Genomic DNA, 26,935 nt, shown 5'->3' on the forward strand with positions numbered 1-26,935 from the left:
GTGCCCACCTATCTACCCCAATAATTCAAGATGTAAGTGGAAATAAACAACTTATTTCATTGGCCTTATATACTATATTGACGTTTGCGCTACATTTTCGCATTTTGCAATTAACGACAACCGATCCCTAGTCGGAGATCGTCATCACACAATATATTTAATTTTTTCAACCGTATTTTCGTCTCCAATCCTGAAATTACAAGTCTACTTCTATTTTCATTTGGAAAAAAACGCGTATTGAATGATCTCCGATATGCTGGAGAAACACAGGACACAACAGTGGTTTATAAAGGAGAAGATGTGAATAGAAACGTAATTAGTTGAGATGTATAATACAATTTTCAGGAAACATTGGCGTTTAATGTGCCATACATAAAAACATATTATCTAATGTAGAAAGTTCAAAATTTTCAAGCTCAAGGTAAACATTATTGCAAAAATAGTATTTGATATACTTTTAAATTACTGAACGCATCATTGTTCTTAAACAATATATTGTTGTACATGTATTAGTTGAACACGTATGCAGGACACTTCATTATTTTTTTTTATAGAAGAATGCCATAGATGATGTCATTAATGTTAATATCCGAATTTAATTCCATTTTAAGTACTTCCGGTATCAAAGCACTGGCAATTAACTGTGAATGCATTTACTGCTGATTAGTTTGATGTTTACTTGATTGTATTGAAAAAAAAACAACAAGTGTAGGAATATTTTGTGTTTTGAGGAACAAAATTAAGTAAGTGAGTGTTGCTTCTTACAAATAAATTAGAAATAGATTACTAGATTAAAAGACTTTGATGTCGTCAAGGTACCCGTATTGGTGATTCTTCAGCTTCAGAAACATTTTCAATTTGTTCGCTTTTTGCATATCATTCTCTTACGTGACACTTTCGTAAGCACATACTTACAAACATTATTTCACTTATTAACAGAACTTTTCTTTTTTCGTCGTTTGTGGTTGACGGTCCCTTTATAACAACAATATCATTTAAATGTATACGTTTATTAAGTGAAGGCACATTAGAAATACTGAAGCGTAGAACAATTCAGAATTGAACACAATACAAAACAAAATCAATTCGAGTTAGGTTACACGTCATGCACGTAGAGCATATTTATATAAGCGAGAATCAAGTGTTGAATCCAACCATTATGTCGTATTATTTATATATCGTAAAAATTTAAAGGAAATAAACAACAGTAAAGTAAAACATTATAATACACGATATACCTAAGCCTTATCGAGTAAAATTTAAGCAAAAATATCTTTTTAAAAAGACAAACGGTGTTGGAATTTACACTAATTAATATCATGTTTGACGATTATATATAACATTACGAATATGAGTTCTCAAACATTTGATGAAATTAATACAATGATCCATTATTTATTTGGGATTAACTTGTTTATTAGTAAATCTTTACCTTGAAAAAAGCGATTATATGCCATCTCATATGAATTTATGTGTGTGTAGATATAGTTTGATAATATACTATATGCATCAATTGTGTCGAAAATAGTATATTAATGTTAATTAAATAAGATAAATATATTACAACACGTCTGTCACCACATTTTACTTACAGAATAGTATTTATTTGTCATTATAGATTGACAAAAATCAAGTGGCTAAGATATTATAAAGGTGTAATAATAAATACCTAAATTATCACGGGTATTAGTTTATGGTCCAGATTACATGTTTTATTTCGCATATTGCTGATAAAGAATAATGTGTACATACAATAGTACAAGTCACCTAAGATGAAACAAATCTACAGTAGAAATCCAAGCTCACGCATTGGAACTCTTTGTATAAAAAAGCACTCCGTGATAAATGTACGATTGTGCATTTGATAGTGTTGTACAAATCATGAAATTAAGAAGTTTTTCCTACAATATGTTGGGCGACGCCTTTTGCAATAACAGGCCCGTCGTTGTGCAAGAACAGTGTAGGCCACACAACAAACTCAACCACTTTTCCCGATGTTGTATACTGTTTATACAAATTTGCATCAAACTGCGACCCTTCTTTGGTGCTCCAGTCAAAGCACATGGGCGGCCCCTGTACGACCATCATCCAGCAAAGGAACAGGCATTTCTAGATGAACGGTTTCATGACCGGATAACACTTGTCGTCCCAATAAGTCTTCAGAAATGCCTGAATAAAGTAAAAGGACACGAATTATAGCGATTATTTCCGGAAATGAAGTGTCAAATTGTACTTATCACTCATTCAATCTTACTCAACGTATTGCTTACAGATTTAAACCTTGGAAACCAAATAATAAACAAATGACCAGATATCGAACAAAGTTAAACTTTGATGGAAATATAAGAACAATGTCTTATTTTACCTGTGTTTTTGTTTCGCCAGGTATAACTTAAAGCGATTTATGAGCAACTTGTGTACAATAAGCTCTTTATAGCTTATATTCTGTACCACAATTGATATACGTATAGCTGTTCATAGCTTACATTCTGTACCACAATGGATATACTAATAGTTGTGCATAACTTACATTCTGTACCAAGACGAATAAACATTTACTGCCCAAAAGCAAACATTTTGTACCACAGTAGATATACATAAAGCTGTACATAACATACATTCTGTACCAGAATGGATAAACCTTTTACTGCTAAATAGGGCCATAGTTCTTACCGCTCATAGCTTACAACCTGTACAACAAAATATATACTTATAAAATACATTCTGTACCACAATTTATATAAATATAGCTGCTCATAAATTACATTCTGTACAACAATTGATAAACTTAGCTGCTCATAGCTTACTTTCAGAACCAGCATGAATGTACTGCTTATCGCTCAATAGCTTTAATTATGTACAATAATGAATACACTTCAAACTGATCAATAGCATATATTCTGTACTAAAAATAATTATACTTCTAACTGCTCAATAGCTTATATTATGTTCTACAGTGGATATACTGGTTACTTGCCCAAGCTTACATTTTGTGCCACAATGGATTTACATATATCTGCTGATAGCTTACAGTCTGTACCATAATGTTTAATTTTCTTTCTGCTCAATAGTTTACATTATGTACCACAAAGGAAATAAATGTACGTATATCTGTTCATAGCTTACAATATATACCACAAAGGAAATAAATGTACTTATAGCTGTCCATAGCTTACATTATGTACCACAAAGGAAATAAATGTACTTATAGCTGTTCATAGATTACATTATGTACAACAAAGGAAAAAAATGTATGTATAGCTGTTCATAGCTTACATTCTGTACCACAGGAATGAGTATTACTGACATCTGTTCGCGGATTCTTTTCATTTCTTCTTCAAAAGATTGGGGTTGATATATCTGTATTGAATAATATGCATGTATTCTATAATGTTTTAATAGTTGGGATATGATTTTTCGGACAAAAATAATTATGTGCCTGCATTTGAATTGCAGATCGTTTAATCGTTTTTTTATGGGCTTCAACTGTATTCATTATTAAAAGCAAACATAACATACTTACAGTTATAACAAGACGTAAAATATAACAATATCCAGACCTAGAAAAGGGAAATATTTTTTCTCGATATACAATATCTAGGCATGTATGTGATTGCCGAAATATTCAAAGTACATACGGTGCTCAACACTTCAAGTGACTGCTTTGTATCGTCTGAATTTTTGGATTTCCACCTGCGCTGAAGGTTCAACGTTTTAAAGAAAAACTGTTTCAACACGTCAACATCGGAACGATTGTCCTGCTGATGAAAGGTATATATATGTATAGTCATAGTCATTAGCACCTACTAAATAAAAAAGATCAAATAAATCCATTATTGTAAGCTTTGAAGTTCATGTTCGTGTGTGCAAATATAATTATAGTAAATAACATACCTTAGACACTACTGCTAACGTCTGACGCAATTTCTGAAAAGGTGTTAAGTAATTTATTTGTATTCCAACACATACATTCATCTATAACATACAATTATAGATACAACGATGTTACGTCCGCAATCGGACTTAAACCTACCTTCTGGTCTTTCATTTCTTCGTGGAATTCTTGAAAAAGGACGTTTGCAGCAACTTTAACAGTCGACTCCAAGAGCTGATCGGCCTTTGAATGACAGAACTCGAAACATACCTGCAGTGCACCATTGACAAATAAGACAATTTATTTATTTATGGAAGTGGAATGATATTGACTAGTCATTCAACAAGTCGAAGCAATCATGACATGCTAAATTGTACTTGGATACTGGTTAAGAATTATTATATAATATTCTAAATATTCATCTTGCGTGTACCTTTAATGTTTTGAACAGAGTTGCTATAGTCTCTGTGTCTTTGTATCCGGATTCCGTTAGCGCTTCATATGCATCCGTCCATTCGTTGTCGTATAATTCTGTGTACACCTCTCCTAGTTTTGTTGGTCTATTCTTGTCACTTAGATCAGTAATGTAAGGGTTGTCCTTCATCAGCTTCTCGCCCACAACTTTGCTTAGCCTGCGGTCGTTACATTAACAAAACAGTACATCAAACGTATGAACAGTTTATTGTATGTGGAATGTTATGGATGCACTTATCAGTTATGTGTACAATTAATGGATTATCAATATACAACTTTACCTTATTTTTAACGCGTCCCTATCGGTTTTTAGCTTTTCTAATTGCTCTTCCAGTTCCATCGTATGTTTATCCGGATCAGTTTGTATTTCAACGGATGGTGAATGAATCTGTAACGAATACTTACATGTATTACGAATTTTTTAAAATATTCTTACACAATAAGAACAATAAGAACGTTCGAAATCTACGATAAACATCTTTCAATTTCTGATGAGTGACTGCCAAATTTGTCTTTGGTTGTGGGTAGGGATGTGGGCTAGACCACGGCGCAGTCATCTAAATATGTCTTATTTAAACATCTGATAGGATATTATGCAGTTGAGGAATTTCATCGTAGTTCAATTGACAAAGCAAGGAAGCCAAACCATGTGGATAAGCATAAGCATACATGTACCAGGACCATCCGATATATTCTAATAATAAACATAGTATTATCGTTGTGTATGTCTGATTATTTTGTTTTTCAACAAATTATTATTGTTTTTCACAATAATAAACATGTATTTTGTTTTCATAATTGTTTTATCAGCCATTATTTGTTTACTGCAAGTTAACCATGGTGTTGGCTTGCATACTAGTCAGAACGTGTAATTAATATATAGTAAATGTTAATGATACATTTCCTCTAGTAGTGCTTCTTAATTAACTATATTGATATTAACTTGAAAGAAACTTTTCTCAGTGGTACTTCCGATGATTTCAGTATAATGCTGTTTTATTTGTGTATTACTATTGTTAATATTGTAGCACATGCTACATTAAACTGAAATTTAAATATTGAGAAGTTCAGGTCAAGCGGCATACCACCTTTTAACTGCAGCCCCAGTGTCAGCCTAATAACTGCATGTTATCTTTTACTGATGTTACAGGGCAACACTATTTCAAACGCTGTGGAAAGAACCCGTCGTAAATTAGCATGCTACGGCTTACAAGTCGCTTGTTCATGTATAGATTCGCAAAAAAACAACATAACAGGGATAAATTTCTTAAATATGCGCAGTGCCGATTACATCTAGTTTCAGTTTCATTAACTAAATGGTAGTCTAAGATGTACGATGTGATATATTCGTTACCTGCTCTCCCGAGTGCGCGACAGCTTGTGTAATAAGATATAAAAGAAGTGCGATAAAACTGCATTTGATACTTCAATTTCGTAGCGGTTAAATAGATTGCCATGGGATCTTTTAAAGATATTCGCGATATATTTTTTTAAAGATATTATTTCACAAATAGCAACGCAGTCAAAACGTTGAAAATAGGGATAAAAATTCGGATGAGTAATTGATACATTTCTGTTTCGTTGAATACTTGTTTAATGTGACACTTTATAAGGATCAATTGGAACAACGTGGTGCACGTTTTAAAATTGTTTTGACATAATGCAAACATTGATCCCTGTTATTACTAAATTATCCAAACATAACATCCATTTTATGTATTTGTAATTGTTCATTATGATAGCAATGATATATTAAAACGAAAAAGATGTGTCCGAGATGTGACGTTCCGAAGGGTTGTATCACATGAGATTTATACGGCGTTAGTTTAAATTAACAGAGGTCGTTTAGGTTCAAGTGTTTAAACATGAACACTGGTTGTGTTAGAGGGAAGAATCTTCAAAGAGCAATATTTTTAGAAATTCAAGGGTTATATCTCCAAACAAATTCATGGAATTTTGATGGTTTTCGAACTGGGCCCCACGTTTACGATTATGAACATAATGTGGTGACACTCCTATTAAAACTGGTTGAATACAGAGAGCGGTAATCATTCTAAAGCCCTATTTTGTGAATTTAATTGCAATCAGGTAAAATATAGTTGAGGTAGGAGCTGGAAATCATCCAAGAATCATATTTTGAGAAATTCAAAGGCCATAAAAGCAAAGTGCCAGGTGAGATTAGGCTGGTTATTGAATTTGCTCTCGATTTCATGCTTGTTAACATTTCCAGATTTATACACGTTGAGTTAGAGAGCCGATGGATGAACAGTAAAAGTATATGCCATCCTTAGGGGCCACGAAGAGCAACTTCAAAATGTTCGAATCCGCTGATTACGCAACTTAATATTTTAAAAACCACTGAAACATTTACTTTTACATTTCCAGTTTTTTTCTCTTCTGATGCAGCGTTTTAATCAGGGATCGATATAGAACAAGATCGAGCCTATAGTTTACGAATCATAATGCATGTCACTAAGAACATACTGAGTGGTCACGGTTGACAAGAAACTCCCTTACCCAACCCAACGAACGAGCCATGCCCCGACCACTTATCCCAACCCATGCAAGTATCGTTTCATGTTTGATACACACCATTTGGTTAACACGTATAAGATGGAAACTTACATGTACCTGTTTCACGTAACCTTTAAGCCTTTGATGTGTGTTGAATAACATATCATTGATGAGAACCATGTCCGGATGTTTAGCGCCTGATAAAGTCGCGTGCCATTTGTTCTTCTCGTCAACAATTGCATCAATAACTTCACTATCTTTACGAACGTTCGTTCCAGAACTGTTTCCCATTGTAAGTGTATGTTCATAAAATAAAAATAACTGATCCTGTCCGATATTATTCTGATTTGTTATTTAAAACTAGATATATATTAACTAAAGCTTGAAGATCGTCATTATGTTTAAAACGAAAGTACTCAGCTGGGAAATACACCCTCGGAAACTTCCAAGAGTGATTCACTTATTAATAATTTCCTTGTTTTAACGAATCACACTGAAAATTAATTGAAAATTAACAGAGTGTTTGCAATACATGTTTTAAAAGCTGAACACAACAATAATTGTATGTAACGTCGAAATGTTTAACTACATACCAGTATATATGTGTACTTTTTTTATCTCATAAACAAACAGCTTTTTTGATAAAAATAAAACGATCCTAGTTTATTACAATTTTACCATGAAAATGCACAACTGAGTTTTCATTATCAAATTGCATTTTGTTTTAATTCTTTACTGTTGTTGGTTTTTGAAGGTCTGGAGCGTAAATTAAAAGTGATAAAAATTAAACCAGTGAAAAATATAAGGGGAAATTCTGTTGAAAAGCTTCATGTACTGTGGCGTAACTCGATCTAGCCTAATTTGGCTTGCGTTTGTTATGTCGTAGGTACTTTTGAGTCGTGGTTATAAAGATCGAGTGAATAGACTTGTTAGAACTATCGCTCACAACTACAACTACTACTTCTACTACTACTACTACTACTACTACTACTACTACTACTACTACTACTACTACTACTACTACTACTACTACTACTACTACTACTACTACTACTACTACTACTATACTACTACTACTACTACTACTACTACTACTACTACTACTACTACTACTACTACTACTACTACTACTACTACTACTACTACTACTACTACTACTACTACTACTACTACTACTACTACTACTACTACTACTACTACTACTACTACTACTACTACTACTACTACTACTACTACTACTACTACTACTACTACTACTACTACTACTACTACTACTACTACTACTACTACTACTACTACTACTACTACTACTACTACTACTACTACTACTACTACTACTACTACTACTACTACTACTACTACTACTACTAATACTACTACTACTACTACTACTACTACTACTACTACTACTACTACTACTACTACTACTACACTACTACTACTACTACTACTACTACTACTACTTCTACTACTACTTCTACTACTACTACTACTACTACTACTACACTACTACTACTACTACTACTACTACTACTACTACTACACTACTACTACTACTACTACTACTACTACTACTACTACTACTACTACGACTACTACTACTACTACTGCACTACTACTACTACTACTGACTACGTACTACTACTACTAACTACTACAACACTACTACTGACTTCTGACTACCGACAGCTACTACTACTACTACTACTACGTACTACTACTACTACTACTACTACTACTATTTCTGCTACTACTACCACTACTACTACTACTACTACTACTACAACTAACTACTACTACTACTACTACTACCTCCACACTACTACTACCGGAGATACTTACTACTATTACTACAACTACTAGCTACTTACTACTTACTGTCTACTAGCTACTACTACTTCTCCTACACTACGACTACTACTACTACTACTACTACTACTACTACTAGCTACTACTACTACTACTACTTCTACTGATAGCAAAGAAAAGGAGGATTCAAGAGAAGAAAAATAAGAATATTTTACATATGTGTTACTTGAGCAGCCGTTATGTGTATATTCGAGTCTACCAAGTATAGTAATAGTTTATTTAAGTGTCACATAGTACATACATATAAAATATATTATATACAATTTCAAATCAAACAGTACTACCCAGCCATGCAAAGTGTTTACGAGTCAATAATTAGACATGAATAAGTGTATCCGTATTATGCATGTTAAAGAGTATATTGTAAATTAATCAATGGTTTGATATAGGATATAGCATTTATAAATGTCATGTATAATTTTGTATAATGGCCATAATAAAGTCATAGTGTCACATACAATATACCTTCTCGTTTTAAGTAACACTCGTTTATAAATAATGCAAATGTATATATCCCTCGTTTATGCGTCATTATACATTTAAGTTTGTCATTATAGCCAATCCAAATCAGGTTTGGTATAATCGAATTATAAAACATACGTCTAAAGTTTGTATAACATGAACATTCAAACAAGAAGCGGTACCATGGTTAGATTTTATTTGCACAGTAAACACAGTCTCTCTTCAGCCTTCAGGTGTCGGAATCTCCTGGTTTCAATGCGTAGTGGCAAGCTTCAAGTTCTGATCTGTGCAATAAACGATCTGAGGTGATTCGGGAGGCACATTGTCACGTAGTTTTCGCACACATACTGATGTTTTATGTGCCGATATGTTCGAGTTTCGTCTGGTTTAGGTGTCCCTGCGTTCATTTGTGAATGCCGTTTTTAGTATAGTGTTCGGTGGCCCAACAGAGTAGACAATCTAGTGTGATGTTGCCCATCGATCTGGATGCAAATTCGTGCTGGAGGTTCAGTGAGTAAACGATGGGTTTAATGTCGGAGTCCCAATAAAATACCCTCTTTGTTAACCCATCGTCCCTTATCTTAACAAGGCAGTCCCACAGGCGTAGCATCCCTATATGGTGTCTTGTGGTAGTAGTCTTTCACCGTACGTCGCCGTTAATGACAATATTTGTCGCGTTTTTATGAACACCTAGGAAGGCTCGAATCGCCCTATGTTGTATAGTGACACATTTCGAGTATGTTTTGTATCCCTGAACCCCCTGAACCATAATCCATCACAGGAATAACACTTCTGTTATAAAGTTTTCTGTATACGGTAAACTTAGGTCCATTTATTGTTTTTGCTAAATTTAAAATCCCACCGAGAGCTCAGGCTGCCGATTCCGCTAGTCTGTTAGCGGTGACGGAGAAGTCAAGCGTGTCTGATAAAATGCACCCGCTGTAATTATACCTGTTTGTTAAGTTTATAGCGTGCTCTCCGATGTTAAAGGTAAATGTTGTTAGTTGCTGACTTTGTTTTCGGAAATGAATAACGCTCGTTTTTGAAGGATTTAATATCATGCGCCATCTTTAGCACCATGCATCGACTTTATCCAGCATATTTTGGAGATTCTGCTCGCTTTCGCTTAAATTACCATTTCTACCGCGGAGAGTAGAATACATATTCACCATTATCATTATACCAAGGTTCATTTCCTTCAATTCAATAGCCAGATCATTTACTAGTTTATAGATTCCAAATAATGTCGGTGAACTTATGTTTCCCTGCTCGACTGAGCATTCGATGTTGAGGTAGTCGGTTGTTAAGTTATTGTTAATTTTCACTTTCGCTTTCGAAAAGCTGTAAAGATGACGCAGAATGTGATAGAAGCGTCCGTTCCCTCCTATTGCTAATAGTTTGACCAACAGACAATCCCTGTCCACCTATCAAATGCTTTCATCATATCAATGAAGCATGTGTTCGTTGCTTGTCCCTCTTCCTTTCTGTTGCGAATGATGGAACACAATGTGAACAGGAGAACGGTGAAAGATCTTAGTTTGCGGAAGCCATTTTGCTCATCGACAATTATATCGTTGAGGTCAATGTATTGTGTCAAACGGTTGTTAAGAACAATATTTTGTTCACGGCAGGAAGTAGGCTAATACTTTTGTCTAGAATCTTTTTCAGACCTGTGATTTTGACCGATGACGTCTATAGAAATTGTATAAAACAGTATATCATTTACATTGTTATCTAGAATTGATTCAAAAAAGAAAACGTTAACTGCTATTTCTGTGGGATTGAACAGTTGTTCTGCTTGTGTATTACAGAATTGGAGTTGACTGTTGACAAAAGAGCGTTGATAGCATCAGTGTATTCGAATCCTGCGCTTATCAATGCATGCATGACATACACACATTCTTTGCTGAAACTTCTGAGTAAATCTCTCACAGTTTGGTTCTGTTCGGATTGTCAAGTACCAGTTTATTGCCAACAATTTATATTGTTGTGACAGGAAACAAAGGCATGTTGCGTTAAACATGACATGTTAAACACACTTATAATGTTAATTTCATTTAAAGTTTAATAATTTACACTTAAAAATATAATTCATGAGAATGTATATCATCACTTACGGATTTGCTATGGAGGTGGCTATGGAGTTATTAGTAACATATTTCATCAAACTACTTGAGACACAGAAGTTTGTAACATCTGTAGTATCACAAGCACGTGTACCAGTGTAATAAAGTGTCCTTCTCTTATTTCAAATGTCGACTTAGTTGCACATCTTCTTTGTGCTGACTACTTAGATGGCCAAACGTGCTTGGCTTAAGTTTCTTTTATCTGAAATATTGTAAAAATATTATAGAACGTGTTCATTTATATAAAATATCACAATTATCAGAATTCAGAGTCCTTCGATATTGATTCTGTTAAATAAGTGAATTGCAAACGAAAATGCAATAAGCATACTAGGAAAAGGAATAAACCGCGCTGTTCATGTTTCAGTTATTGAGCTTCAACGCGATTAATAAGGGATAAAACCAAAATATTTAAGTATGATGAGATGCATATACATCACACGATATCAAGCTTAAGTTGCTAGAAAAAACGATAGTTTATTTTTGCAAATTAACACAATTAAAATATTGAGTGTAAGTGCAAAAACATAAAGTACATGTGAAATATATTTGACTTTCTTCGTTGCTGGATGTTCTTACGATTCGTTTTCAAACTCAATATCAAAATTGGATGTCGTCCTTTTCAAATATTGCCAAATATCATGCCTATAAGTAGGTTCTGTCTTAATAAATCAAATGAACTCATGTTCTCTATGATGTTATCGTTAAACAAGCATGCTTGCGACGATTTAGACACCATATTTGCAAAAGGTGACATTGTTTTCCCGATTACAGGTGTCTAATTCTTCTAACAGAAATTGAATTTCGAATATAAAACAATAAACGAACGTTATCACCCTCTTCGCAATAAATCGTGTGGAGGTAGCATCTCGACAAAATGGATATTTTGATTAGTGGGAAAAGATTGAGAAGTTACAGTTTAATTTGTGTATTCGGGAAGTACTTCAGTAATACACTAAGTATATTTACAAAATGAAAGATTTTTATTTAAAACCGAAAGAAGATAAGGAACACGAATGGGATTTTTCAAACCGCTGACATCACATTTGTTAATATTCATTGTGCAGTGATTACACGATATACCTCGGTATTATAGATAATGAAATTTGTTAGGCATAAAAAGCTGTTAGTTTTCCCTTCTTTAAACTAACCTTATATTTGATGGCGACCATATACGTTGCTTTGGTATTTCATATTGGTTTATAATTTTCGCTACAATTAGTCGTAATTTATTAATATGCTTTTACGTATTTCAATGTTTGAACGATTCTTGTAATTGACCATCCTTTCTCAAGCGGGAAATAACTTGAACATATGAAAATGTTTGTCAACAGAAGTTTGGTCGACCTAGCCATCACCTTTTCCAAGAAACACAAACAACTTATTTTTTAGGCATAACGATTGGGAAAATGTGAATCATAAGATACCAGTTATGTTGTAGGTGGTACTAAACTGCTGCCATCGCCTTATTAAAATCATAACACCAAGACCTGGTCGTATGGCTTATATTTTCGCATTTTGCACTAAACGAAATAAATCATTATTTCACGATCGTATGTTAAGTATTTAAATTGCATAAACGTTTATTTACTCAAATCCAAAAATGTACGTGATGCATTTTGTCAATTTATTTTCATATTGAAATAAACACGTATTCGATAATCTCGGATCTATTAGAGCAGCAGAGGACACGCCAGCGGTTAATTTAAGGAGACACAGAAAAGTAATTAATTTAGCTGTATAACATCATATTTGGGAAATTGTGAAGTTCAAAGTTGAATAGATGATATTTTAAATCTTGGGTGGAAATTTCCAAAAATTCAAGTTTACTCTAAAATTCTAAAAATAGTATTTTACATACGTTACTTAACACGTCATTGTGCTTTAAAATAACATGTGGTAGAGTAAACTGCTATTGGGAAATAAGAAGTTATCAATCAGTCTTGTAGGGGTCTAAATCTACATGCAAGTTAGGTGAAAATAACTCTCAGACAGACACGCCGAGTTAATAGTAAGGTTTAAAATCCATGCTTGAGATCTTCCTATGATTTACATATAGTATAGACACAACATAAAATTATTGCGCCCGTGAACAACTATGGGTTTATTCATAAAAAATATTGTCTGTTCTATCTGCATTTCTCATAGATACCCATTGATAAATCAACCTGCGTTTCAATTCTTCGTTCTCTGCTTGCACTAGTTGTAGTTAGGAAGCCTTCCCCAATCATTTTTTTCTTTTCATTATGAAACTTATGTCTGGACGTTTATCCATATTGGTCTCTTGCCGTGTTTTGCTTATCGTCAACAATGGAGCAATTTTTATTACATTTCTTCACGTTTTGGTATATCAATGTGATTGTGGCGCCCAAAACAGCTTTGACTGAGTCTCTACTTTTGGATCCAAATATATACATTTATTTGTGTGTTTCAACTTTTTTCTCTTTTATTATCGCACTTCCTATCATAAAGTAAATGTAAATCGTAATTATAAATATAAAATACAAAACTTGCCTAAAATAAAAAAGTGTATTGTATGAAACATAAAAAATATGACCATTTCAACTACAGGGTAACTCATTCAATTTGAACATACCAAAGTCGTAATTGATGGCAATTGAAGTCATAAACATAGGTCAATTTATATTTTTAAGACAACAAATTAGTAAAGGAAAAGTTTTGTTTTAAACGGACATAACGGGCAGTGGTGTTTTGAACCCTTACAGGCCCGTAGCCAGAGATTTGAAAAGGGAGGTGCAAATTTTCCCATCAACGATTGTTGTTGAGCAATGAAGTGGCGAATCAGTAGGGGGGGGGGGGAGGGGGTGTCCCCCTCCTGTAATCGGGGGGGGGGGGTGGAGGTCATCCCCCTAGAAAATATTGAAAATGAAAAGTAAAATCCTGCATTCTGGTGGCTTTTTATCTGTATTCAGAACTGAAGTTAAAGAGCATTTTTATATGAAAATTCACTTTCATTTACTATACTCAGTGACTGATCGACATGAATATGATATAACATACATGTATTTCCCACTGCCGTTTTTCAATAACCACCTTTTTCGATCAGTCACGCACACACATTATTTTATACCCGAAGCTAGTATACGCGCACACACTTTGTTTACATATGCAACAACACATTGATAGAATAGAAAATCAACAATAAGAACGGTATAAATATAATTATTTATTGGAATCTTGATAAAATTGGTGTATTTTACCATTCCGAAATTCTACCATTCCTGAATCCAGCAAATTAAAAGGAAACATTTGTATTTTTTTAATACAACCGTTTGTCTGCTACTATGGATAGAACCCGATGCCTAGCATAGCTCTAAACGTGCTAATAGCGTATTGTACAACAAACACTGATTAACAAAACTGGGTCTTCTCTTATCTGCATAAATACTAAACAGAAATCAAAAGGTTATAACTGGTTACTTGTTTTTTTTAAACTATTGTTAACAAATTAGTTATCTTTTTCTAAACTTTCAGAATATAACAATTAAGGTTTCATAAAGACCCTGTAACCACAAACTACTAGTCCTTATGTTATAACGTTTTAAATTCATTATAACAAAATATTTCCTAGTGTCAAGTTTGACATAATTAAAACATTGTGGGCAGTTCTGTATGTGGAGCAGAAGAGATGCAATTAGGTGTTGGTAAACTACAAAAAAGCTACATTGATGTGTAGAAATGATATGTTTTCTTGTCATACAACAACAAAAAATTATCCTGTCTTGAGCATACCTGATATTTTTTGTCTGAAAACCCTTAAGGTGATCCGAAAATGGTTGTACGGGAATATAACAAAAAGACAACGCAGTCTATCGAAAAATGTTGTGCAAAATGTGTAATTGTAATAAATCGTGGTATCATGCAAAATTATTAACCAGTGACTCATTAGTCTTCGGCATAATCGACGGGTGTCTTTTAATTTCCGTCATTTTGGAAGCTGACATAACATTCCGTTAATAATAATCTAAAATGTACTCTCTTTCCTGTCGGTAGCATATTGAATTCAACACTATTGTAACGCTTGCATACGAAGACTCACTGGATTCCGGGAAAGACAAATAATCGTTTTTGCATCGAACAAAGTTGGGTGCATCTTATAGTACAAATATATTTTTAATCTTAAAAAAAGTTGGGTGCAAACGCACCCAACGCACCCCTCCCCACTGGCTACGGGTATGCAAACTAATTGCTTGAATAGATACAGTTAAGTTAGGCGATAACGCTTATGTGTAACAGGATAACTTGAGAATTCAAACAAACGTTATCTTGAAATTAAAAAACGCCTACCGCATGTTTCAATTGAATTGTTATTTATATTTAGCAGAACACAATAAAATAATGGCAAATGTAATCGTTTATCGAATTCGACTATGATTACTATTGTTTACATGTTAACTTATTGTACATTTAAATATTACGTGATCAACTAACCAAGATTAGGCGCATTCTTGTATTATAACATTTGAACAGTGTGCAATAGAACAACGCTTCAAACGCACACAAATAATAACGAGATCGCGTTCAAAAAGTGCGTTACATAACTGAACATTTCACGACCATATATGGACAGGAATAGGCAACACACCGTATGTGCGAATGCAAATGAATTTAATATAAAATCAACAATAATGTAACAAATACATTTAAGCAAAAGTATCAGTTTACTGTATACATGTATAATATGCAATCATAATATTAATACTAAAGCTTAGAACAATACAAAAGTGAACGCAATACAAAACAAAATCAAGTTAAATAAAGTTAAACGTCATGTAAACATTACATGTTAAATTTGACGCAAATTAGGTGTTCATGAATCTCTCCATTATTTCGTATTATGCATATTAAATAAGCAAAAAAAGCATATTAGTTAAAAGCGATTATAAACGCCGTAGTATACAATGGCCCTAAACCTAATAAGCAAAACTTTAAACCAGACATTTCTCTGGCGTTGTATTAAATACTGATATCATTTTTTGGCCTTCATAGGCAACAGCTATTAACAACACCTCTCAAAAAGTTTATGAATCGAACACTATGACCCATAATTTAGTTCAGAATAATTCGTTCATCAGTAAAATCTGTACCTTGAAAGAAGTAATCAGATAGATTCTCGTATGGATTCATGCGTTTGTAGATCTAGAATGTTAAATAATATTCGTGTCAAAAAAAGTCAAATATGTATGAAGGTAAATACGATATTATCAAGGTATTTCAGCACTTGTTAGCATCTTTAAAAAAGAGAAACGTATTTACCATTACAGATTGACTAACATCAATTGAATAAGATATTACAATTGTTCAATTATAAATTCCACAATTCATCTATAAACTAGCATAAACCGTAAATTTATAATTATTTGTAATTATCAATAATCAAATTAATTCAATTATTGGTTTTATGATTTATTTACTTTTTAAAAGACACATCATTGTCAGCATAAACGTTAACTATCAATTGCAAAAGTAATAGGAAGACATGACGCTCATATAAAACAATTATGGAGTTACTTTTAAATTGGGGTGAGAAGAATGTCGGGGTTTTGAGCCTGAATAAAAAGTGTTTTTTCTGTGTACACAATAAGCCCTCTGAGCACAATATACCTTCAGTAGAAATGTTCATAAATATTCCAAAATCCATGTTAAATAGGTACGCCGAACAAAAAAGACACGTGTCTGGTTAGTACATTTGTAGGTAGCGGATATTCAAACCTATGTGTTTTTGTTTTGAGAAGCCAGAGGCTGAGCATTGTAACTGGAACTACAATTTGGTCGAGATCATGGGGTAAAATTTCCAGATTGCTGATAAGAAATTAGGGTTTACATAAACAATTACAAGTAATTCAAGATTAAACAAATCTTATAGAAAATTCACCATCATCGCTAGAACTCGATTTATAAACAAATAAGAAAAAGATAAATGTACGATTTATAGTGCATTTGATGGTGTGGTACAAGTCCTGAAACTACGCGGTCTTTCCAACAGGTTGTGCAACGCCTTTAGCAATTAAAGGCCCCTCTATGTGTAAGCACATTGCGGGCCACACAACAAACTCTACCACCGTTCCCGATGACGTGTAGTGCCGATACAGATTCGTGTCAAACTGCGACCCATGTTTGGTGCTCCAGTCAAAGCACATTGGAGGTCCCTGTACTACCATCATCCAGCAGAGGAACAGACATTTCTTGATGAAGGGCTTCATAGCCGGAATACACTTATTGTCCCAATAAGTCTTCACAAATGCCTGAATTAAGGAAACGGAAACCTTATATGACGATTATTTCAAAGAAATAAAGAAATCCAGTGTTAAAACTGTACTTATCATTAATTAAATCTTACTCAACGCCTTGGCTGCATGTTAAAACCATGTAAAGCAAATAAAAACATGAATGACTAGATGCCGAACTTCCATCTGCACATCAAAATGACGTAGATTACACAATGTAATAACAAAGTCATGTTTGCGTGTGTTTTTGTTTTCGCCACGTATGACTTAAAAGCGATTTATGAGCAATTGATATACTTATTAGCTGCTCATAACTTACATTCTGAACCACAATTATTATAAGTATTGCTGATCATAGCAAACGTTATGTTCAATAATTGATATAATTATAGCCGCTCATAGCTTACGTGCTGTACCACTGGAATGAGGACTACCGACATCTGTTTGCGGATTCTTTTCAGTTCTTCATCAAAAGGATGCGGCTGATATATCTGTTTTATGAGTATAAATATATTGTATAGTGATTTTATTTTAGGAATATTTATAAATGATCGTATTAGATAATTATATGCAGAGCTTTCAAAAATCAGAAACTAAACGAACCAGATTGCCCATTGAAACGTGTATTGTCCTGATTCAACTGTTTTCATTATAAAACGCAAATATAACAGACGAGCAAGTTAAATTAACAAAAAATTAAAAGAAAGCCACATCCAAAAAAATCTAGCATAGGGAAATATGTATACCCGATGCACGGGATCTAGTTATGCATGTAATAGTCGACATACTTACGGTGCCTAACCCGTCAAGTGTGTGCTTTGTATCTCCTGAATTTTTTGATATTCATCTGCACTGAAGGCCCAACGTTTTGGAGAAAAACAAATTGAACACGCCAACATCGGAACGATTATTCTTCGTAAGAAAGTATAGAAAGAATCATCACAACCTAACTATACCAAGAAATATATGATATAAAACCCAACATCTGAGCTTTAACAAACAAGAAAGTTAAATTCATTATTGTATGTTCATTTGCGTGAATATTAATTGTAATTATAATACAATAACATACCTTAGGCAACGCCTGAAGCAATTTCTGAAAATATTTAGGTATAAACAATTAATTTTTATTCTAACATAACTAATATAAAACATATACTAAAAGAAACAAAAATGTAACATCCGCCGTAAGAGGAAAACAGTTTTTCAAAGTACTTTGATACCTCCTGGTCTTTCATTTGCTCGTGGACTTCTTGAAAAAGGACGTTTGCAGCTGCTTTCACAGTGGACTCCACGAGCTGTTCGGCCTTTGACTGACAGAACTCGAAACAACACTGCAATAAACCATCAACAGAAAATATTGTTTTTAGTTATAAGGACATTGGAATAATTTGAACTATCCATTTATCAAATCGTGGTCATCATAAATGTAAAGTTTTCCTTGCATATTGGTTATGAATGAATATATTATATTTTGAGTACGAATGTGTACCTTTAATGTCTCGAACAGAGTTGCTATAGCCTCTGTGTCGTTGTATCCGGATTTCTTAAGCGCTTCATATGCATCCGTCCATTCGTTGTCGTATAACTCTGTGTAAACCTCTCCTAGTTTTGTTGGTCTATTCTTGTCACTTAGATCAGTTATGTTAGGGTTGTCTTTCATCAGCTTCTCGCCAACAACTTTGCTTAGCCTACGGTCGTTATATTAATAATACATTATATTAAAAGTTTACACGAACAGTTTAGAGTATGGTTGAATGTAATGGATGCACTTGTAAGTTATGCACTAAGTGGAATATAAATATACAATTTACCTCAGTGTTAATTCGTCCTTCTCGGTTTGTAACTTGACAAAGTTCTCTTTTAATTCAATCGTATGCTTATCCGGGTCAGTTTGTATTTCAACGGATGTTGAATGAATCTGTAACGTAAAAGTATTATACGCATCATAGAATTCTTGAACGCACGGAAACTTAATTAAATAATTAGAAAAATAATCGAATAAAACGATATATAGCGTAATCAGTTGAGTGACTGGCAAAGTGTTGGGTTTTTGTTGTTGGGGCGGAGAGACTTGAAAACGGCGCAGTCATAAACATATGCATTGTTTTAACATTTGATTTGATATTAATCATTTGCGGATTTCTATTGTAGTTTATTAAAGATATCGACACAGCAAGCAATGTGTAAATTGTCGATGCGAATACGCATATCAGGACTATCCGATTTCAAAAAATTACCATGTTAGTATTGTTTTGCATGCCTCATGGAATGTTTTTGTTGTGTATATTTTCAGCCATTTATTTAAGTTTTATTATATTGTTTGTACTGCAAGTTAAGACTGGTACTAGCTTGCATGTTAGTCATAATGTGTATTTTATATTATATACTTCATGAACATTTAACATGACGGGCTTTACCGCATTATGATTTTACTTTTTTTTTCTTCACTTCCAAGATACTTTTCTCAGTGGTAATTCGAATGAGTCCATTGTAATATTATCTATATGTGTATAATTATTTGTACTATATTTCAACTGTATTAAGAATTTGCTGCTTAATAATGCAATTAATGCCCTTAGCAGTTCAAGTCAGGACAACATACCAACATCAATATGACATGCAGGGCTATTGTAATTATGGTCTGAGTCATTGAACTCGATCAATTACAAGATTGATCCTCGAGTTGCAACCCGACTCATTTAAACGTATTCATCCCAATAATAAGAGTACAATACAAACCTGCTTAATTTAAATGTATTAATGCAAAGATTTAAAATATAATTTTACTCTGAGAGATGCAATATTAACATGTAATATTTGTTTTTCATAAAAGAGAAGTGGAAATATTATCAAGCACTTTCATGATAATCTGAACAAATAAAACCAGTTTGTGTCATATGAATAATTTATATCAATTTCGTTTTGTTGACATTGTTGCGGAGTGAATGTGTTAACTACATACAGATATGTCAATCTATGTTTTATTGATTGCATCAGTACCACAATTACTCAGATGTGAAATATACATGTGCTTAGAGTTCTTCGTAAATATTTTCATTATACTAATCCAATTGTAGTATGAGAGGCAAAACTAAAAAAAGGTTTCCCTTTCCCAAGCCGTGTAAGTAAGTAAGTAAGGAAGTACCTTGTTTCTTATAGCGACATGTCCAACAAAGCAAAACATCATATATAAATATATACAAATGTGTTTTGCACCCGATGGGCCTAAAAGTCACAAAAACAGAATATTTAAAATTGTATACACTAGCAACACATGCCCTGATACATGTGAATAATATTTTACGAATAAGAATGTGAAAAAAATAAAATAAAATTGTACAGGAATTTATGTCGAAGATATACTCATTCAAAACTATGCATAGATAACAGTACGTCTTTTTCAATACGCTTAAACAATAAATTAAGACGTACAAGACTGATGGCTTTGAAATACTTGCAAGGTATATTAAATATGAAAACAAAATGATATTGGCATGGGTTTCCAAAACGGAGAAGTAAAATGATAATTCAACTGTCAGTGTTGTTGCATATAAAACAAGAGCACCGCATAACGGGTGCCACGCTCGGCTGCGAAAGCTTGTCAGATTTTTTTTTAGAGGTCACAGTGACCTTGACCTTTGACCTAGTGACCCAACAAGAGATGTGTTTGTCAGAAACACAATGCCCCCTACTGCGCCGCATTGAAATAACATTTCTATGCATCATTTGGCAGGTATAGAAATCATTTCCCTTTAAAGGTATTATATCCCTTGAATTTTGTACAATCCAACCGGGGGTGGGGGGGGGGAGGGTCTCACAGTCAATTATGAACATATCAGACATCATTGACAACCAAGGCCTGTGGTATAAAAGAGATCATAGTCAGAGTTGATCATTTATCTATGGACTAGAGTCTACAGGTATGTAATGAATATCAAAGAAATTATAATTATATCATTTAAAAAAACTTTGACAAATCAATCATTTGGGTTATAAATAATCAAAATAATAAATCTGTACAGTAACTGTGAAAAGAACTTCAATTCTTGGTAAGGAAATATATAATATGAGATTTATAATTATATAAATTACTTCCCTTGAAAATAATTGTTTGTAACAAATCTCTATTTTAGTAGCAAATAATTAAAAGCCACTACCGTGACTGTAGATTCACCACTCACAATGTGCAGCTCCATGAGATACACATGCATGCCAAATATATAAAGTGGCTATGTTCAATATTTAATAATTTTCTCCCTTTTTAAAGCTTATTACTTCCCTTAAATCTGTATTTTTTACCATAGACCGTAAAGGATGACCTTGACCTTTAACCACAATGTGTTTGTCAGAAACACAATGCCGCCTACTGCGCCGCTTTGATTTATTTAACAAAAATATATACGTGGGCAGGTCAGATAACTATGTCCATTTAAAGCTTATTACTTCCTTTAACTTTGTTTTTTCGACCCTAGACTTTGAAGGATGATGTTCACCTTGAAATTTTACCACTCAAAATGTGCAGCTCCATGAGATACACATGCATGCCAAATATCAAGGTGCTATCTTCAATATTTAAAAAGTTATGGCCAATGCTAAGGTTTTAGCACGACGCCTACTGCGGACGGCGGACGACGAGCTGGCTATGACAATAGCTCGGGTTTTCTCCGAAAACAGCCTCGCTAAAAATGTAGAAATAGTTAGTGTCACGAAAAATAATTTTTAAGAGAATCAGCCCTCATATATCATTGTACTTTATGCGCCCAAATCCACATGGTTGGATACTTTTGTTAGGGATATCTGTTATATGGTAAGTACATGTATGAATGTACAGTGATTTGTTGCACCACATTTGTCTGTCTTTAAACGATACCATTCAAAAAGCCAAAAGTATATTTGTTTGCACAATTTTACAGCTCAAATGCACAAATGGGATAGTTGATAAAGATAAAACATCAATTAGTGTTATCAAAGATGTTACCTATAGGTCTTTGGTGTTATACTTGCTGGAGTAATTAATTAAGTGACGAGTATTTACGTTTGCAAAATGTTTGCATGTTAAATGAATTTAAATAAAAATGTCATGGACATAACCGCATACTATTTGTTAAAAGTTCTTTTTATATTTTGACCATGTAGTTTCGTATCATGTTATGCGTAATGGTCTAAGGGAAGTAACTCTGTTATACTATTATAAGGATTATTGTTAGAGTTGCATCCCCTAATATGAACATATATAGATGGCGCTTATTAAAATGTGGAAACCTTCAATTGTGTCTCATTGTGATTTGGCAATTTCTTGCACGACGGTTACATTACATTCACCTCTGTGTTGGGCTCAGAACGGACTATTGTTATGAAAGCGTCTCATTCATGTCATGATCATACCAAGCGTTCATCATTGAGGTTATAGTATACTAAACAATCTCTTGCACGACGGTTACATTGCATTCACTGCATTAAAGATAACCATCTCATACCATGATATCTTACATCGGTCTTAATTCATTATTATAAAATTGATATGTTTTTTTTGTTGTTAAGAAACCAACATACATACACACGTCGAAGCAATTCCTAACGTCACTCAATAAACATTATGTTCAATTATTTACATATGTAAAGTGCGTGGAATGATTCCATCTGTGTAAATGGGCAATAAAATAGTTCCAAAGAGTTGCATTAAAACTCGCAAGTATTTGCACGATTAATCGTACATTTAAAAGTCATATTTCTTTATTTAATGCATGCGATCTTAAATATCCAATCAAATATACATTGAATGCGTTTGTTCGGTTTTAGTTATTTTATAGACAAAATGGCGTGCTGAGCCTTTCGCAGAGTTGTATGTGAGAGCAAGGAACGACAACTCTGCGTGGAGATTGGTGATTTGGTAGTCAATATAATCTAAGTAATCGGCCTCGAGCCGGGTTTGACACTACAGATCATAACATTTTTTCACAGGAAATATACGATGCATTTATTACAAGTTCACCTAAAAGCGGATTTTTCACAAATTATTGGAAATACTACTGTTTTGTATTGTATTGTTAGATTCATGAAAACATTTATGAAGTGAATGTTATCATTTTTAAATTATTATATGTCAATTCGTGTAAAATGCGGCTTTTACATATCACACCTAGAAACCATGAACCATAAACCTTCTCTGTTGAATGAATTTGAACATAAACGTGTTCCGTTCAGACGTACAGTCATAATAATAATGCATGGTATGACAAATATCAGTATTATAAACTAAATGTGGCAATCAATTCAACAACAGGACATCCAAATCTAATATAGAGCAATTTAAAAAGTGACATGATCTTCTTTGTAATCGATGATTTCGATTCCCAAAAGGCTTTAAGATGAAAATATGATATAACACAGTTTACTTGATGACATTTATAATTAGAGTTTGCATGATATATGCCAACTAGTAAGTTGTTCGCACAGATAGCATCTATTAGTCCCTGCCTGGGAGTCAATCACAAATACGTTTCTAAGTCTGAACATTTTAATATACTAGTATAAGGGTGCAAATGGCAATTCATTATGCCATTCGTGTGCAATGTGCGGGTTATTGTGCATAGAATATAAAATTGTACTTTATATATATTTTTATCATAATTTACTATAAAATATTTATTTCGTATTAATTGAACACGCATTTCATGATAGTGGGTTAAATGCGAAAGTTGTCAGGCCTTTTAACACGTGCTATTTAATAAATATTCAATTTAATAATTTTAAATTTACACTCAGTGTTGATTATTTGGGGGCGATGGGGATATTGTTGATTTTTTTTATATAAAACTATGCAGACAAATCAAAATTTTAGAAACATTTCAAGTTACATGTCAACCAAACAAGTACATTTACTTCAACATAACGTCCCAAATAAAATGTGGCATGTTTTTACTCATCAGGTGTTCTGTCGAGACTTAGACTGAATAACTGTCTCGATGAGACGAGGCTTGATTGACAATTGCTGGAGTTTGAATGTAAACACAAAGATCGGCTATTAATATAGCTCACAGATCAGCATGATTACTTAGCTACTGGAATTATGCATTACGCAAAACCTGAATAATTTGATAATATCTATGTAATCATTATCTTAAATTTCTTTTAAAAAAAAATCACTTTATATCAACTTGCAAACTGTTGACATATTGCTTTGAAATACAGAGAAAGCAAATTCCGAATTCACTTACCTTAATGATTGCAAGAAGTGTAACAACGAATGATAATTTTTCCGGGAAGGGTTGCATCAAAGGAGGTTATACGGCGGGGAAGTGTAATCAAAAGAGCCGTTACCTTAACGGCTTAAACCTTTTTAAGTCTTAAAAGATTACACTGGTTGTGTTAGAGAGCAGACATCATCAAAGATCCATGTTTTCAGGAATTGTAGGGCCACAACTCCAACGTGATTTACGGAAGTTGGTGCGTTATCGAACTTGGCCTCCATTTTTGCTATACACAATATCAGAACGTCTGGTGACCATTCGATATAAACTGATTGAAAAAAGGAGAGCAGAGCTAATTTCTTGCGCGAATGATTAAAAAGCCATGTTTGACAAATTGAAGGGCCAAAACTTAAGTGCCCGGTGACATTTGGATGGTTATTGAACTTGCCCTCCATTTTATGCTTTTAATGATTAGCAATTAACCGATGGGTAAAAAAGCGGAACCAAATTAACTTAAGGACAGACGGACAGTGCAGACACTAAGTACATGTACCTCTCTTTTGGGGCATAACAAAGTAAAATTTTCAAATCTATGGATTACGCAACTTCTTTGTTTTTAAAATCATCAAAACACTTATTTTCTCATTTTCATTTTATTTCTTTTCTGATGAGGTGCTTTAATCAGGTTAACGATAAACATCATAAATCATGTCGCTAAGAACATACTAAGTGGTCACGGTTAAATATAAAGCATGACACAAATCCCAATTTCTCGACCCAGCCATACACGAACCATTCACCCACCACTTCGTCTAACCCATTTACGTATCGGTTTAATAATTGGTTGATAAGAATTAGATGGAAACTTAAATGTAAATGTACCTGTACATAACGTTGTAGCCTTATATGTGTGTTGAATAACATATCGTTGATAAGTTTCATGTCCGGATGCTTAGCACCGGATAAAGTCTCGTGCCATTTGTTCTTCTCGTCGACAATGGCATCAATAATATCTCTATCTTTCAGAGCGTTCGTTCCAGAACTGTTTCCCATTGTAAGTGTATGTTCGTAAAATGAAACAACTGATCCGATAATAATCTGGAATGATTTAAAAACAGAGATCTATTAATTAGCTTTTATGGATCTTCAATACGTTCAAAACGAAAGAACTCAAAAGGAAAACACAGCATTGCAATTGTTAATTTCCTTCCTTGTATATATTAATCACGCATTTAAAAAATACTATAGTTAATCACGCACTTGAAAATTACTATAGCGTTTTCAATATTCATTATGAGTCCTAAACAAAATACTTATTGTTTATGTTTTGTCCAAATTTATACCCACCTAGTAAATGTATATATATTTCTTAAATAAACAAACAGCGTTTGGTATAAAGTATAAGACGACGCTAATTTAGTATAATTTAACCAAGAACATAGCTGTGGACATCACTAATCTGCGGCCACTGCGGCCATATCTGCGGCGCTAAATGCGGCCGTTCTGCGGGCAAAATAGATTGCAGTATCATTGATTTATTGATTGATAAGATCTATACCACATACTGTTGATTATACCACATTCTGTTGACAATTATCATTAATATGTGCAAGTGTTAGAGTATTTTATAAATAAGAATTGGAATGAATGTTAGAGTATTTTATAAATAAGAATTGGAATGTTAATTGACATGATATTACTCATGAAAGTTTATTATTGTAATAGATCTACTTAAAATACTTAAATCTTAAGAAATATATTTTTTCAAGCTATTCTATTAATATAAAAACAGTACAAGAACACACTTACAAAAAATGTACAACTTGTTTAAATTACACAAAATAATAATTGATTGACATTTTGTTTTATTTTTTTAAATAATTATTATTGTTTAAAGTGATATTATGGACATCTAACAGTTTATAGGTGGCTATCGCAACCGTTGTTTATTTTTGGTGTTTTCACTTCATATACACTTATATTTAATAATGACGCATCAACATACTAAAACAATTTACCGGAAAGAGAAATTTAATGCATTTGAATATCAACCGTACTTTCGTTTGACAACTGATCATGCATGTACGATTTGAACCTAAATTTAGTTTTGGTGCAGATTCGTTCATACGACACAAAGACACACTTTTGTTTTACGGATCATTTCTGCTTACAAGA

General features: G+C 33.3%; 1 protein-coding gene across 4 annotated transcripts; it reads right to left on the minus strand.

Annotated features, from left to right (window-relative positions):
- Positions 1 to 994: 994 nt before the first annotated feature.
- On the minus strand, positions 995 to 26,210 carry LOC127878925 (uncharacterized). 4 transcript variants are annotated; one of them, XM_052425504.1, is made up of 10 exons: positions 26,108 to 26,210; positions 25,643 to 25,858; positions 19,382 to 19,488; positions 19,168 to 19,258; positions 4,308 to 4,415; positions 4,034 to 4,144; positions 3,895 to 3,927; positions 3,639 to 3,761; positions 3,277 to 3,360; positions 995 to 2,169 (listed from the first exon to the last, which is right to left on the minus strand). In XM_052425504.1, the coding sequence occupies exons 2-10, from the start codon at positions 25,811 to 25,813 to the stop codon at positions 2,110 to 2,112; spliced, it is 888 nt and encodes a 295-aa protein (XP_052281464.1). In that variant the 5' UTR covers positions 25,814 to 25,858; positions 26,108 to 26,210; the 3' UTR covers positions 995 to 2,109. The 4 variants fall into 4 exon arrangements, with proteins under 4 accessions (XP_052281464.1, XP_052281460.1, XP_052281473.1 ...); XM_052425500.1 differs by lacking the exon at positions 26,108 to 26,210 and having other exon boundaries at positions 25,643 to 25,976; XM_052425513.1 differs by lacking the exons at positions 19,168 to 19,258; positions 19,382 to 19,488; positions 26,108 to 26,210 and adding an exon at positions 4,630 to 4,736 and having other exon boundaries at positions 4,308 to 4,506; positions 25,643 to 26,009.
- Positions 26,211 to 26,935: the final 725 nt, after the last annotated feature.

The sequence above is a fragment of the Dreissena polymorpha genome, chromosome 1 (assembly GCF_020536995.1).
Source record: "Dreissena polymorpha isolate Duluth1 chromosome 1, UMN_Dpol_1.0, whole genome shotgun sequence".
Lineage (NCBI taxonomy): Eukaryota > Metazoa > Mollusca > Bivalvia > Myida > Dreissenidae > Dreissena > Dreissena polymorpha.